At 40.4% G+C, this 17055-nt stretch overlaps 1 protein-coding gene across 6 annotated transcripts in view; it reads right to left on the bottom strand.

The window, feature by feature from the left end:
• The window catches only part of LOC132453828 (glycine receptor subunit beta-like), a 41954-nt gene that overhangs the window by 2405 nt on the left and 22494 nt on the right, over positions 1 to 17055 (bottom strand). For 3 of the 6 annotated variants that reach the window (XM_060046813.1, XM_060046811.1, XM_060046812.1), the window contains 9 exons: positions 11446 to 11566; positions 10731 to 10837; positions 9633 to 9700; positions 9304 to 9530; positions 8525 to 8607; positions 3488 to 3625; positions 2527 to 2679; positions 849 to 997; positions 507 to 662 (listed from right to left, as the gene is read on the bottom strand). In XM_060046813.1, the coding sequence (XP_059902796.1) occupies positions 507 to 662; positions 849 to 997; positions 2527 to 2679; positions 3488 to 3625; positions 8525 to 8607; positions 9304 to 9530; positions 9633 to 9700; positions 10731 to 10837; positions 11446 to 11561 (1197 nt within the window). In that variant the 5' untranslated portion in view covers positions 11562 to 11566. Of the gene's footprint in view, positions 1 to 506; positions 663 to 848; positions 998 to 1205; positions 1283 to 2526; positions 2680 to 3487; positions 3626 to 8524; positions 8608 to 9303; positions 9531 to 9632; positions 9701 to 10730; positions 10838 to 11445; positions 11567 to 17055 lie in introns of those variants that run through there. The other 3 variants (XR_009524815.1, XM_060046815.1, XM_060046814.1) reach the window with 3 other exon arrangements.

The following is a 17055-nucleotide window of genomic DNA, read 5'->3' as shown; positions in this document are numbered from 1 at the left end:
TATTCATGCCTGGGACGAAGCTGTTGGTTAAAAGGTAAACAAACTCAACGAAAAAAGCAAGTAAACATTGGCCCCGAAATGCATCCAGATTGTAGAAAGAAACGAAAAAGAAAATAATTTTGTTGAAAGTGTTTTTTTTACCATATCTTCTGTATGTATTGAGGTAAATGTTAACATCTAGATTAGCTTTTTATTCTTTTTTATTATCCAGCTAAACTGACAAACTGACGTTTTATTTTGCCTTGATAGATCAGACCTGTTGGTATGTGTGCTAATCTCAAACCTCTCATCTCGCCTGTTACTAAATTAATAGAGGAAGTAGGCAGTTTGCGATTGACATCTTCATAGAACAGTAATCCAATATAAAATATAAAATACCGGATGGTGCACGGCCATAGTGCGCAGCCATATTTGGAATTCAATTTCTGCCCAGTCTACGACAGATTGCCCAGCCTGGGATAGATGCAAATTGTACTTTCTTGTTTATTGAAATACTTGAAATGTACCTGAAGTGTGCTGACATGTATAGGTGTGCCACCAGTGCCATTGATTGTATTCTTAGCTTTAAGGGCCATCTTTCCTTCTTTCTCAATCAAAGCTTTTTCCTTTGTTGCCATTTTTGCTTTCTCCTCCTCAATCAATTTTGGACTGTTTAACATCACCTGGGGATAGATAATTATAGACAGGAAATAGATTTTACAAGACTTACTTTTGAAGAATAATTGTGTATTTTGGTATACGTACTGAATGACCATTGTCCTGAAATGTAATACCAACACAAACTTTTGTTGCTAGTATTGATAAAGTTCAACTATAATAAACAAGAATATGTTCAAGTGAAATTGTACCTGAACCACAGCGTATTCCACAAGTGAAGAAAATCCAAACAGCAGACATGTGATGAGCCAGATATCGATGGCTTTTACATAGGAAACCTTTGGGAGCTCTGATGCCAATAGCATGCTTTCACTGGACAGAGAAAGCACTGATAAAATACCTAAAAACAGAGTTAATCGATTATTTTTTTGTACAGTGTAAATTAGAATTGTCCTTACATAACAAAACACAGGAAATTGATAAAAATATGTATTGGAATGAATGGAAGAAGAAGTACCCGAAGCCATAGGAGAGCATGAATGAATAATATTATCTTTGTACGGCTGAGTCTTTTATGTAGCAAGGCTCAGCAATGGTTTCACAGTTACCTTGTCCATGGTTTGATGAACTCACCATCAGAATGGATGAGTTGGATAAGCACAGTGGATGGAAGGGTAGTGGATGGCTGGATGCATGGATGGATAGATATAGATAGATAATCCCAAAGAGCCAAATAATGTTCTTTTCTCATTGTACATTCATTTAAATACCACATATGTTTTAATTTGTACATTTATGTTCCATATCTATTGCTTTCACAACCAAACCCTTTGTTCCTGAGAACCTATTGGGCATATGCAAAAGATTATGGTCCATCAAAAGATGATCACAAGCATGTTATTTAAACATGCTTATTCCATGGCCAGCGGAAATGTAGTGCTGACTGAGAGTCGTAAACATTGATTTCCTCAACATCAGCTGGCCAAAGTTCTGCTAAAACAACCCTGGTAATTCATTAGACACTAGCATTTAACAATATAGCAAATATAAAGAATTCTGCTTCAATATGAGTTTTATGTGAAGCGGTCCTTAAAAGTAAAGTAACTAATGTCAGGCATTGGTTTTCTCACATTGGGGAGCTCACACAATGCTGCTAGTTGAAAAGGCCTTTGAAATATGCAGACGTAGTTAATAAATATTTTGATCTGATTCAGCAAACAGAACCAAAACTTGGTGACAAAAACATTTAGCCTATAAAGCATTGTTGTGTATGTATTTATTCTGTTTGAGAACGCTCAATTAGTCTGCATAACAGGTCTCAAATGGGAGTATGTTTACACTGCTTTTCCATTGCCAGGTATTTACTAAGATGTTCTCCATTTACTGGAGTAGTAAGGCAATGTTTTTATTCTGTATGAATCTCATGTTAATTTGGGGCTTGATTAGCCGGACCCATATATCTCTGGTTAAGGTTAGACCTAAGAAATACTGCAAGCGACATGATAATGATTTACAAGAGGCTGTGGTATAAATAGGATAATCTCCCCCTAGATTTGCTACAAGAATTAATGCAATAGGGGGGAGCCCCGCAAATGGCTTTTATTTAGATCAAAGCCCACCTAGTCGTGGATTATCTCTTACTTGTGGTCCTCTGTGATCATCTGTGGTATATTGGTATTTTGTGGTATTAATGATATGCATCCTTTTTTTAATTTTCTAAGAAAGTCACGACATTCCTCCGATTTACAAAGTTCAGGCATAAATCCATTCAAAATGTATGGTCAAACAATGCATTTTAACTTAATTAATGTATGGGGAAAATAACATGTGATGGGTATATTCTATTTTGTAATGCATTTTTTATTCTGGGATCTATTTCATTACATTGTATTCAATTACATGGCTGCTTATCTTTGATTAATTTCTTACCTAATGGGACCCTAGCGGCTGAGGCGTCAGGATTGATCCAGAATGACAACCAGGACAACACGACAATTAACAAAGTGGGAGCATAGACACCCATCAAATAAAAGCCAACTTGCCGACGCAATGTGAAGATCACCTCAACACAGGTGTAGTATCCTGTGAATATAGAGACTTGCTTTAGTACAACATGAACATGGTGGAAACATGACGGTCCAACAGTAGATTGTAATTTTACAAATAAACAGTAAAATATTTATTTATGGTGGTCTCTTCACTCAGAATCGTGGTAACCCTTGGGTAACCCAACATAAGAGCACTTCTACAAACAGCTCTCATTCACTATATTTGAGAGTCATTTAATATTTTGCCCAAGCCTAGAGACATTGCTGCACCAGCCTCATGTGCAAGCAGGCCAGGAATAAAGGCTGAACCGTGGAAGTCCTTAGCCCTAGCAGGCATAGACACAACCCCCAGTTGATTTTTGCCTTAGGTCTCTTCTGTGTTAATAGCTACTTAAAGCAATGGCTATGGGCATGGCATAAATCAGGTCATTAAGCTGTTTAACTTAACCCTTGTTTAACACTTTGGTAGCTTAATTTACATAAGCCATAACCATACACAGAGCAGTCATTGCAGTCCCTAATATCAAGTAGGCAGACCTGGCATCCACTGTTAGTACTTGTTAGGCTATGGGACTTGGCTCTTCTTCCATCAAAGAGGTGAACCGAAAGAAAATGGCCATGGATGTGCTTTTGATTGTTTTAAGAATAACAATGCACCAAAGTAGCAATGCTTACAATGATCATCTATATCTCCGACCCAAGTCTGACTGCCAAGGGGCAAAAAGACCAATGAGAGTCTGTCACAAACATATTGTATATTTTGGTAAATTTTCTCTATTTAAATTTTCTCCATTTTATCACAATGTTATGTATTTAGGGCATACTAAAATATAATTACTTACCTGTTCCTTTGTAGAATTTTGTGCAGTTTCCATATCTAATATCTTCTTGTTTGATGTCAAACTGTGGCAATGCAATTTCATCCATCTGAACAGGATCAGACTGCCACTTGAAAACTAGATCACTTGTCGTATAACCAACTAGAAAAAGAAAACATAAAATTAACCGTAGCATTTTTATTAAAATTTCCCATGAGGTTAAAGCAACAAAAACAATCAACAAAATCATTGGTTTTGTTTTAAACTTGGTATGTCTTAAAGTTTTGTCAACATGGTAGAGTATTCCAGTTTGTCTCTGGTACAAACCAGTTTGTGAATGTTCCACTCTGCTCCTAATTCCTGTAGCATTCTTTTTAGAATGCTCTTCAACCTCAGAACAGAAAGAGGTACACCATAATGTAGTATATACGACAGTGTGTGGGCCGTTTTAATACATCGCTCATGCATGACGGTAAAAAAAAAAAGAAGAATCAAAATGGATATGATAATCAAAACCATGCGGGTGAGAACACTTAGCCCAAAAACAATGACTTTTTTTTATCGCATAGTGTTCAAAATTAAGCTGTTACAGTTAATTTAAACTTGTTGTCAGTGTGTACATTGTGTGTATTCAATTAACAGGCCCCAACTTCAACATGAGGTGTTGATGAGCCATTGTGAGCCATTTCAAAATAAAAGTTTGGGACACAATGTAGTAGTGTCTTCAGCCGTTAACCTTTTATCTATATCTGAGCGAACAAGTAGATGAATTTTGCTTGTTATGGCTCATCAATATTGAAGCTGGTGGGACCCCTTGACAAAATGCTATAAACAAGGTCTCTGTTTACTCCGTCTAACATTAAGTGTTCAAGTTCAATCTATCCTAATACGGTTAATCAATACTGTCTATGAATGTAGTTTACCTGCCAAACACGCCAAATATGATAATAAAAACAAGAGGAATACTACTCAAAAACACTGCTTATGATAAATAAAAAAATATTACAACGTTCTGGGACTCATCTTCTGACGGCCAATAAAAACGGCTCATTATTCTGTTATGTTTTCTTTATACCTTGCCTTGTTCTCAAGATGTACAATGAGTACTTTTTGTCGTAATGCACAATCCATCAGCGAGTCCAGAATCCTGGTGAGAGAGCTGAAACATTTATCAGACCACCGTAGGAGCTGCCCAAAAACTGTGGTTTTGTACTGACCGAAAATATGAGAACATCAGCGCAGACTCATAGAGGACATTCGAAATAAGGAGCTCTCAAAAAGGCTACAGCTCACAAAAGACCTCACTCTAGACATGGCTGGATCGAGGGTGAGAGAAGCTGAAGAGGGCGCCAGGTGGGTGGCACAGTTGCACAGTGACCTGACAGCAATTAGGTCCTGGATTCAATCCAGAGGGGTGGACCTATCTGTGTGGACTTTGCAGATTCTACCTGTGTTAACATTGGTTTCCTCCGGGTGACCTTGTTTCCATCCACACCAGAAAAAACATGGATGTTAACACGCCTGCCCTGACCCTTATCCAGGCGAGGGTACTTCATTTGGAGATGTTTTCCTGGCGCTACCCTTGGCAGCCCACTAATCCTAGCTGGGAAGGTTAAAAGCAGAGGATGAATTTCCCAAAGGAATCAATCAGTATATCATATCATGTCAGCCATCTGCAGGAAGAGAGCGTGAGCAGCGTGCAGCAGATCAGCCACCACAGAGCAGACATGGAGGGGGAAAGGGCGAGGCTAATGGCCAAGACGGGTTGGACTGACCAGTTTATGAGCAAGGATCAGGGTCCTTGTGAACTTGACAGGGTAAAAGGCTGGGGGAACACTTCCACAGTGCTACACCACGGTTGTATGTGAACGTAAGCATAACAAGAACGGTTTGATACTTATGAAGGGTGAGGTTTTAATGGCTAGATTAAACTTGTTGACCAACAGACATTCCTAGAGATAGATGAAAAACTATTCCAGTTCTATAAAGTCAAATGGAGTGAGAGAGAAACTCATAGAAAAAGACCCATCTAATCATATAATTTGCTGAAAATGTTGTGTTGGGTGGAACAAAAGCTGTTCTACCAATGTATGACAGTAATTAACAGTTCATTAATGGTCTAGTAATAATTTACTAATGTTGCTCATGTTAACTATGTTAATTGTTAATCCTTTCTGCCCTAACTAATGTTGATTAATTCATTATTGTACCCTTATTGCAAAATGTAAGTGTAAACTGTAAGAATATACCAAATGTACACACATTTTTGGCTAGAAAAATACTTTTTAACCGTGTAGAGAGACCCCAAAAACCCCAAGACATCACAGACCTATTTAATTAGCTCAGAGTTTGGCATAACCTCCAAAGATTGTTGAAATACTACTGGCCATGGCTATAGGATATACTAACAAATGCCCTTAAAAGCATTTATACAGGCATTTATCCAATCTAGTTAAGAAAGAGGGGAGCCAGCATTACGCTAAACTGTCTATTGACTAGCGTTAATGGATGATAAATATTAAGACACCATATCCCACACACCCTCAACCCTTTAAAATTCTGCATCCAAAAATAATTAAACAAAGTCTGCATCAAAATATAAACAAGATTGTGTGTAAACGGGGAAGCATTTGAGGTTTACCAAACAGGAAAGAGGAAACTAGGACAGACATGAGAGGAGATTCATGCTTTCCTAATTTGGACTTCAGCTGAGAGACTTATAGCAGCAACCCCTGGAGAGCTTGGCATACAGTGTGAACAGGCACCACTCCAAGAGCCCGATAGGATTCAGACAAGCCCTAGACAGGACTGTCCCAACCACACCCCCTACAAATCCCTCACCTGGGATCAGGGATGGGTGGTCAGATCGATGCTGCTTACATACTGAAACTAAAATATGTGGCAACAGCGCACTAGACGCCACAGTAGCCAAAAGCTGGAATGTTCAACAAGAACAGAATGAATGGAGTGGAGAAGCTGTCCAACCCCTTCATCCCGAGATGACCCGTAGATTTCATAAGGGATTTAAACATTGAGCAATCTGAAAGTGGTACAGATTTTTTGAATTGAGGCCAAGAGAAGAGTTACTCAGCAAGAAGGAAAAAAAGAGACGGCACCAACTAAATGGAATCCATGGTACAACAGTGGCCATCAGTGGTGCTGCCACTCTGGATCAACCAACCGTTCCATCTCAACCCAAAACACCAGGAACATGCAATCGTGTCATTCCAATATATTGCCTTGTTCCCTTTTTAGCCTGTTGTTGATGTGTTACAACTGGGTTATCATCAAGTTGAAAAAAGACAAACAAAAATAGAGAGAAAAAGAGAGAGAGAGGGAGCTGCACCCAGCAGCCCAGCTCATAAACTCTTCAGTCCTGCAGTGCAGCGGGATGAACCGTCCACTGTGGCTGCTCCTCTGACCTGGCAGGATGATGACGAGGAGAGGACTGACATTGCCCAGGATGGCCTGCACCGCACACCACCACATTCATCTCTCCACCACATTTCCCAGTGAGTCCAACTTCCTTTTTCACCAGCTTGTCCAGCCGCAGTGTCCTTGTCTTTCATGCTGCCTCCCGAGCAGACCGCAGAATAAGAGAGGATGCTGGCCGGGCCCCCACCGACTTGTAAAACATGGGCAGCATTTTACTGCACACGTCCTACAGACCTAAGCCAGCTCCTAGGAAAAAGGAGCTGGCTCTGTCCCTTTCGGTAGAGCGCATCTGTGTTCATGGACCAGTCCAGCTTGTGATCCAGATGCGCACCCAAATATGTCTTTGTATTTGGTTGGTCAGAGTAGCATACTGCGGTTAAATCCCTTTGCTTCGATACTGCTCCCATTTAGCTGGAACCGGTTGGTGTGTAAAATTGATCGGCAGGGGAGGGGGCCCAGGTCTGGGGGGCCTTGCAGCTGCAGTGATGCTGGTGCACATGCGTGTTGGAGAAGGAGTCGGGGTGCTGCAGCTGAAATGATGGGAGGGTGAATGGCTGAGGCTAGGGCAGGGCAGACATTGGCCACCGTCTAAAGCCTGTTGTAAAACTCATTGGCCTTGTCCACATCACCTGCTGCTGTGATGCTGTGATGGTCCTCATTACCCTCAACACCACTCTGGTGTTGTGGTACTGCAGCAACCTCTCTACTTTTTATGCTTCAATGCTGCTTTAATGACCCCTTCAGCTCATGTTGCACGCAATTGAGCTTCTCTCCGTCTCCATCCCTGAAGGCGTCAATTTTTTGGTTGAGTAGTGTCTTGATGTAAGACGTAATCCAGGGTTTGTTATTGGGAGTCGGTTTAGCTCAGGAAGTAGTGGGGTGACCTGTAGCCATTGCTAGTACAGTCCTTGCTGGTAAAACCCTAGTCAACTAGTGTCCAGAGTCAACCATTCTGTCTATGTCAGTGTCCATACTGTTACCCTGTGACCCTCGCAGAAAGTTCAAATCTGTGCATCCAAATAGTCCATAAACCTCTCGCTGGAGACCACCTTCTGAATGAGCAGGTCGTCGCAGACATTCGATAAACACAGGGTTTATAGCAAGACTGAATTAAGACCAGATCTGATCTGTCCAGATCTGTTACACACTTTTTTACCCACAATTGTATTCATAACAGTGTAAAACAACCTTAATTGGCTACAAACACACAGTTTGCGTTTGTGGAGCTACAAGGACATGCTACCACTCAATGCGGTGTGTCCCTACCTCAAAGTACCCAGAAATATGCTTTCTGCCTTACTACTGTATCCCTGACATGGTCACTTGTATAGGAATAATCAAATGTTGCTTCTGCGGTTTAAATTGTTGAGCTAAATTAAGATTTTAAATGTGTGTGTGTGTGTGTGTGTGTGTGTGTGTGTGTGTGTGTGTGTATATGTATGTGTAGAGAGAGAGAGAGAGAGAGAGAGAGAGAGAGAGAGAGAGAGAGAGAGAGAGAGAGAGAGAGAGAGAGAGAGAGAGAGAGAGAGAGAGAGAGAGAGAGAGAGAGAGAGAGAGAGAGAGAGAGAGAGAGAGAGAGAGAGAGAGAGAGAGAGAGAGAGAAAATATACATGAATATATACTCACAACTCTCCAACTGCATTTTGCATTTCTGTGTATCCATTGGGAACAGCATTAGATCCAGAGGACAAGAGAGTGTTACAGACAACCTAGACACACACACATTCGATTGCATCAGCATTTTCTTTAATATAGATTATATCCCCACTTTATAGACAGGATTTTAATTGATGATGCCTTTGATGTAAGTGTGCCTTAACTGCAGTGTATTCCAATGATATTTCAGTCCCTCCAGAAAAACGTGATTATGCGATCGCATAATTCAATGCATAATCAGCCAAAGTCTGCATATTCATGCGGGGGCCGCATTCTTTCAAATATGCTGCACTTTCACCGCATAAATTGCCGATTTTCGAACAAAATATGCAGGGCTTTCATGATTTCATAATCCCCGCATTTTCGTTGCAAAAAAATCACATATATCTTAGCAGAAAGTTAAAAAATGTTTCGTTTACATCACAAGAGCAGCACGTTATGAAGTGACGTAATTGCGCGACGTGAATGTCAGCGAAAAGCTGCATTTTTCGCAAGGTCCCGCATTTTTTGGAAGTTCCCGCAATTTCATTGCATAAAATTGCATAAATATGGCGCATATTTCATCGCATTTTTTAAGAAAACGTGCAGCATAATCCAGGATTTTTGGCCGTAACAACCACAAAAAAACACCGCATTTTTCTGGAGTGACAGATATTTAGTGTTTTTGTGAGTGTCTGTGTATGTTTGCTTCTGTTTTTAAGTAAATATTAACTGCACTTCCATAAATAGTTTTCTGTGTGACTTCATACCTCATACTAATCAAAACGTCTCCATTTCTGAATATGAATAGAAGTATGTTGTCCTGAGTCACATCATGGAAGTTGGCATTTTTCTCGTTGGCAAAGAAAAGATCAGGCTTCCACAAACACTGAAACATCTTGGGATCAACAGTTAAGGAGTCACTCTTGAAGTCAGTTGGAAGACGCAACCGGGGATCATTCCACCTCTGACGGAGAAATATATTCACTCTATAGTCCTAGAAATTGGAACAGACGGAGGCAAAGTTTAATAAGACAAACCGACATTTGTGACTGATTCTGTTTGAGTGTGTGTGCAAGAAGAGAGGCTGAGATATTACCATGGTGGTTTCCTGAATTGAGCCAAAGCTGTTTATAAAGATGTTCACTCTGGATTCCACTGGGATGCCTAACAGAAAAACATGAACAAACTGATGCATTCTCCTTGAACAATTTAGGTTACTTTTAGTATGGAACAATATATATGGTTGGATATGAAGTTGAAAAGCCTAAAGTAGGAAGGAGTTTTAGGTGCAAGGTTTTCATTTATAAAGTTGCCTGACGGACCTTTGGAGAAAACATAAGTAATCTGCACAGTTTGCAAGGCCGAATTTAATTACCACATAACTAATTTGTCTTTGAAATATCAGCTCAAAGCCAAACACCCTATGGACTACTGGGCTTCACGATCACTAAATCACTGAAGTGTGGTGCTCGGCAAAACAAAACATGTCAGTGAAAAGGTAAAGTATGCTTTGGCTAACTGGAAAGCTACAAATTGCTGCATATTTAGCATAGTAGAAGACGATGGAGTGAGAGAAATCAGAGGGCAGAGGGCACTGAGGATGGACATGCTTGAGAAAGCCTAGCACGTCGCTCTCACAGTATTTTAATTTATATACCTCCTTTGTGATGATTCTAGATTAATCATCATTTTACATTTAAATATCCATTAACGGTATTAAAGCTTCAATCTTAAAAAGAAAAAAAGTGATTAATCCTGATTAATCACAGCAATTGCAATTTATTGGTGATAATATATATATATATATATACATATGATTTTTTTATCATTATTTATTGTTGCCTGTTCATTGGGCTGTAGTGGTTATTGATAACATGGACATGTTATTCATATTACTGGGAATGCGCTATTATTTGCCAATACACAATTAATGGCTGTAATTTGACCTTTGTAGAGCACTGAGGTTACACAACATACAGCTCGCGGCAGTGGTAATCCTTAGAATAAAGTAAACAAACATTTTGCATCAAATACAAATTTCTTATTTTAAAGGTTAGGAGATTAATTGGAGACCAGCACTTAAAAATATAACGAGGTCACTGCCCTGTTAGACAAGCAGCCCACTGCTTCCAACTCCTAGCAAAGGTTTTGATAAATGCAAAGAATGAATTTCCACATATTAGGGATTAATTACCTTTGAAATTAGGCCTGATTCTTGGGTCGTAACTGACCATTAGGCGATTGAGGATGTTTGATGTAGAATTTGCAGGAACTCCGGCCAACTCTTCTGCGGACAGCTGTCTAAAAATATTAAATTATTAATGTGTCATTAATAATAGAAATGCCATTTAAATCACTTTACATCCTTTACCAAAAATATTGCTACACATTACCCATTACAGAGGGATGTATCCAGTACAGAACTACCAAATAAATTGTCAATCAAATTGTTTGTCCAAAAGTACTTCATATCTTCACATACATCTCTCAAAGTAAGCTCATAAACTTTTGGACTTTTAAACTGTCGTGTCCTGCTTGCTTGTCTCTTTTGTGCTCCTGTCCTGTCTTGTGCTCCTGTCTCGTGCTGTGCATGTTAGTGTCTAAATTAATGTGTTGGTGCTGTGTCTATGCGTTATGCTGCTGTATATGTTTGTGCTTTATGCTGTTAAATAAAATATGTAATCTAGCATCTTAGGCTAACTCTGGCTCACTTACAATTTGACTGTTGATTAGTGTGCAATGTCCCTGAAACAAAAAAATTAATTGGAAAGAGAGTAGGTGCATGGTCTGAATTTTCAACTGCATTTGTATTGGATTATGATCAATTACATTCTGATTAAGAAGCAATTGCATACGTGCATGCTTCTTGTGTGTGGAGACATTTGTATATTACTCATGTGAATACTTACGCTGGGCACACAACCTGCTTCCCCTTTTTCCCTTTCTTTCCCGGTCTTGCAATGGCAAGACTCCAGCAGCACATCAGCAACCACAGCCAGAAAACAGGTCTGACCACCTGAGCCATGGTTCCTACAACACAGAGGGACACATTTCTTTAGAGCAATTCTGTCATGCACATATATTAATTTTTTAACCGATGATTGTTTGACTGCAAGAATTTGAGTGTACTCTGAATGATGATAAGACTATTACAATTTGAGGGTACTGCCCATCGCCACTGCTTGACACTGCTGAAGCATTTCCCCACTCCACTAAACTTTTTTCTTGTGGGGAACCTTGTGCAGACTGGCTTTAATCATGTGAACTTTAAGGTATGCAAACATGGACCGCTGGCTTAATCGTATATCTCACTTCCACCTCTACACCTGAATTGGAACCTTCTCAGTCAGAAACACTGCAACCCAAAAGGACTAACGTAAAGGCAAAACGGCAGTGGCAGTGATGTCAACGTTAACAACGTTAACCCTCAGGCTCCTCATGTAACGGTAATGTTACTAAGCAGTCGAAAGGCAGGTTTCAGGTTAATTAGCACAGAAAATATCCGGGGCTCGAAATGGTGAAATTAGCTGCTCGATTAGAAAATGTTACGCTAGTAGTATCAAAAAACTGCCAGAGTAAACCCTTTGGCAGTTTCAAACAAAACAACATCTCCTAACAATGACAAATAATTACAAATAATTACTAACCGATGACCAAAACACAATTAATACCAATAATATTCCTATGCTCCTATACTGCCAAAACGGAGGCAGTAATTGCAAAGTGACGTCACAATGTACAATCCCTGTAGAAGTTTTTGGATTCAACACAAAAACTAAATAAGATAGGGCCTGTAAACTCATAATACACATCTGTCTGTATAGTCACTAATAATTATGTAGATCATGAAGATTAGAATATGTAACTATGCATTCCACATTACGATTGCAGACATGCCTTCATTCTTAGTGGCATGGGACCCTTAGTGTACACATGTATGAACAACCTTACACACAAGCACGCACGCTCGCACGCAAACACACACACACTTTTTCTTCACTCAACATCTATTCAATAGTAGTTTCATATGAAAGAAAAAATAAGCAGTTATTAGGTGCATACGATCCTATGCAAAGACGATGTCATGTTACCATATATATATATATATATATATATATATATATATATATATATATATATATATATATATATATATATATATATATAAACATTACATTAAATATATAAAAAGTACATTCATGAAATTAATGTACTAGTAGTCGTTTTTTAGTACTTCTGCGCCAGATAGAGTCGTAATGTTCCTGCAAGTGTTGTTAGCGAAGAGAGCAACAGTGCCACGACCCTTCCGGGTTGGTGATAGACCAAGTGATAGAACCTAAGCCGACCCCGACTGTGATGATGGTGAAGCTGTTGAAGTCAGTAAAGCCGCTGACGCCTCTCTCCAATTGGGGAAACTCACTAGCGAGAAAAGAATGCTGCCCTTCAGAAGGTTTTAGGATGTTTTGGTGACCCACGAATTGGAGCAGGTTCAGAAGCAGGTGGCAGAGATGGAAGTGGTGGCCACATTGTCAAGGAAAGTACCAAAAAAGTAGAAAACCACCAGGTGAGATGGCTGAAGAGTCACATGGACACAGTCACTGAGACACATGGACACAGTCACTAAGAGCACCATCGTACATTAGGCAGACCTTGGTCTTCTGGACCCCAGAGACTTCCCAGGTGGATTCCAGTTCTCTACCCAAGTTAGCCCTTTAAGAGCTCAGCAAATGCTTGCTGAAATTTGATGGCAGAGCTGCAGTTTAGAAGCTGCAGGGTGAGCGTAAGAATCTGGAAGGACAGTGGGAGAGGCTGAAAAGATCAGGTGGACCTGATGGAGGTAGAGTGGCGATGATAAGTAAAAGCTGTTTATCCTTTAAAGACTTGTTTGTTGTGAACAGATACTACTGAGGTAAAACATGTTTACAGATGCGTACCAGATCATAGGTGACCGATCACTTTAATTCAATAAACACAGACAAGAAGAGAATTAAATGAGGCTAGGTTTACTGAAAGTTCAACATAGTACAATCAACTAAGCTTGTTCATGGAGCAACTCAAAAATAAAATCAAAGCACTCTCGTTTTTACTCTTCTTCTGATCCCTCCTTTGGCGGAGTTTACGCTCTTGCTCCACCTTGTGGTCCTGCGTCTGTTAAACAGCTAAATTATGACATAATTCATAAAACTCTAGCTCCATCTTATGGCCATACAACTGTTATACCACATATTTCTATCTTACATGGACATGTAAGATATCTTTCGTTCACATTCCATCTTTGTAATCTTTTCTTAGTTATCAATGAATTAAAATAGTAGCGAAATATTCTAGCTTCTTACTATGAGATTTTTTCCTACGCGGCATCATTCTTTTTTGTATTATTTCTTAGATTATACAAACTATGATATAAATAAATGCCCAATTTTTTTTTTAATTAGTGGTTACAATCATATAGTTATGCTCATGCCCGTAGCCAGCTATGAGGTCATGAGTACCGGGCCTCTAGTTTTTTAGAGCTCAAAATAAAATTGGAAACCATAATCTGTATACAGTATCTGCGGTAGAGAACTTCCCGAGATGCGTGCATGCTTACCCAAACCCTGATAGGTGGGCATGAACCTAATCAGTTTTTGATGTGTTTGCCGAATCTTAAAAGCAGGGAAAATTATAACAAAGTAAATGAGAATTATCAGTTGACCATGGATAGTACATACTTTAAAGATCTCAAGATTTGTTTTTCAAGAGACAGAGATTATACCTCTACAACTAAACTCTGAAATTAAAGCGCATGATCTAGCTGCCCATTTAATGTTGTCCTCATTGGGACACTGACACTCCCCCAACACCTCCTGAGAGTCTCAGGCATAGGGACCTGAAGAGTTCAAGAGAATGAGCCAAACAAGGAAGAGGAGGGATATTTGGACTCACTTTGAAGAAATGGCACCTTCAAAGGCAAAATGCTAAATATGCAAGAGTTACTGCTCTTATCAAGGAGGAAGTACATCAAATATGAGGAGACACCTTAACCTTAATCATCCAACTGTGCTATTAGCAGAAATTAGAAAAACAAAGGGTGATGATGACACTGAAATAGCTCCTGTCTCAGATTTCAAGCCCTTCTCTATTGTCGAGGACAGGGTCTTTAGGAATTATTCAAAGGCATTGGACCCATCATACAATTTGTTACGTAGAAAGACACTTTCAGAAATTCTGATACCCAGGTTGTATGGTCAGCTCCGGAGTGAGCTGACCGGAGGAAGTGTGCTTCTGCTCTCTGTCTGACCACAGACTGCTGGTCTGACCACAGACTGCTGGTCTGATCACAGACTGCTAGTCTGTCAACAGACTGCTGGTCTGACCACAGACTGCTGGTCTGTCAACAGATTTCTGTCATTTCATTGAGGACCTTCAACTGACCTTCCTCCCAGATTGTTTTGTTTAACAGACAGACACCCCGCTGCTTACCTTGCCAGGGAACTGACCCGGGTTACCACTGAATGGGATGTGCATTACAAAGTGGTCGTCTGCGTTACAGACAATGCCAGTAACATTGTGGCAGGCCTGAGAGACCACCTCCACTGGGGCCCCATACCATGCTTTACACGTGTGCTTAATGTGATTGTGAGAGCTGCCTTCAAGGAGGTAAAACATACAAAGCAAAATATATAAGCTGTTGTGTAATATGTCCACAGAAGCTCAGTTGCCTGACAAGCTAAATTGCACTAAGCAACAGATGGGGCAGGGCCAATTATGCTTAAAGCAGGATATGGCTACTAGATGGAATTCAACATTCCATATGTTGAAGAGATTTAAAGAAGTCAAAGATCCAATCATGGCTACCATGGCACTTCCACTCTCAGCACTGTCCACCGATGAATGGGAAATTTCGGGGCAACATGTGATGTTTTGAAGCCCTTCAAGGAGGTCCCCAGAGAAGTGAGTGCTGAGAGGTATGTTATTGCAAAACTTGATTGTCCTACATTTGGAAAACAGTTTCTTCTATTATATTGTTATTATTTAAAAATAACCGTTTCTTTGTTATATTGCACTCTTGTAACTGTTACATGAAGCAACATTTGAATAATTGTCAAATTTCACGGGTTTTTGACTGCCTCTAAAGTCATATTGATGGCAAAGGGACTTGTTGCCCAGAAGCAAAGGAAACCATTCCAACATGAACCAGTTTGAAAACTAGTCGACAACCTGTTGGCTGAGAGAACCGAGTGAATTAGCAGGGTAGAGCAAATAGAAAAACCTGCAGATTGCTACCTGCTTGGACCAGACGTTCAAGAGGCACGCCTCTGTGAATGGCAAGGCTGCAGATGAGGAGGGGATGAGGATCACTGCAGTCGCAGCAGGAGTTCCCCCCATGCAGGCAGAGAGAGGAGGCATGGGATACTGCTGTTGCTGCAGGACCAGGGGCCATGTTTTTGGAGGCTCTTGACCATAGGGTTGGCAAGCATGAAGCCGATCTCCCCCACTACACAGAGCACCACATCAGAGGCCATGATTGAAACGAGGGCCTTCCTTGCAGAGCCACTCTCACCACATTCAGCGACACTGCGGAATGGTGTAAGAGGTCCCCACCAGTCTACAAAGGCCTCTCAGATGAAGTTCAGACTCTGCATTGTGGCCACATCTTGTGGTTACTAAGCACGGAGACCTCTGAAGAATAATTTGCATCTTTACCGTGGCCTGAGCACACCTCTCTGAAGTGTACTCAGGCCACGGAATTGAACTGTAATTGAGTACGGATGGTGTGCTCACACTAGCCAAACGCTCTAGACTTTAGGGGGCAAACATACTTTACGATACAGATGGCCTAGTGTGAGTGCGCCCTTAGTCTCTCCTGGTCCCAGGGCTGAGTGGCCTAAATCATTATTTGTCTGGAGGCAGTTAGTCTCTTCTGGTTAACATGTATGGGAATTGGGAACACAACAATTATCTTGTTCTTCCACCTTCTTATCACTTTCTTGCTTCTTATCACTCTGTGATAAGAAGCTAAAACACTAACTTGCTTTTGAAACAGAAGGCTAGCCTTGCAGGTACAATGGTGTGTTCCTGAATCCTCGGACACCAGCATTCCGAGTGGCACGTTTCACGTCACTTCCGGTCTTGGAGCATTCATAGCGTTCCTGTTCGTCTTTGTGATTGTGTCATGAAATTGGCTAGTCGTTGTTGTTTGTTAGCTACATTAGCCTCTTTAGCAAACCAGCCCGAAAACAAACAACACAACTTTGCATTGTATTGCACGCACAGCAAGACCATGCAATGTTTAAATTGGTGACCGGAATAAAGTAGCAATGTAATCAAGTGTGTAAGAGCATTTAAAATCAAAATTAAAATGACTTACGTGGTACAAATACAAAAAAAAAAAATCTCTTCACGGGCGCAGCCATTTTGCTGATAGCGTCATCACTGCTATCGGTCTACTCTCAGATTTTCGAAAGATGAAGACAAAAAGGGGGCGTGCCTTCGAGAAATGCCGCAATAAAGCTGTGAGATCTTCGACTTTTCAACTC

Source organism: Gadus macrocephalus, chromosome 3 (assembly GCF_031168955.1).
Source record: "Gadus macrocephalus chromosome 3, ASM3116895v1".
Taxonomy (NCBI): Eukaryota; Metazoa; Chordata; class Actinopteri; order Gadiformes; family Gadidae; genus Gadus; species Gadus macrocephalus.
This window is presented reverse-complemented; position numbering and strand designations above follow the sequence as displayed.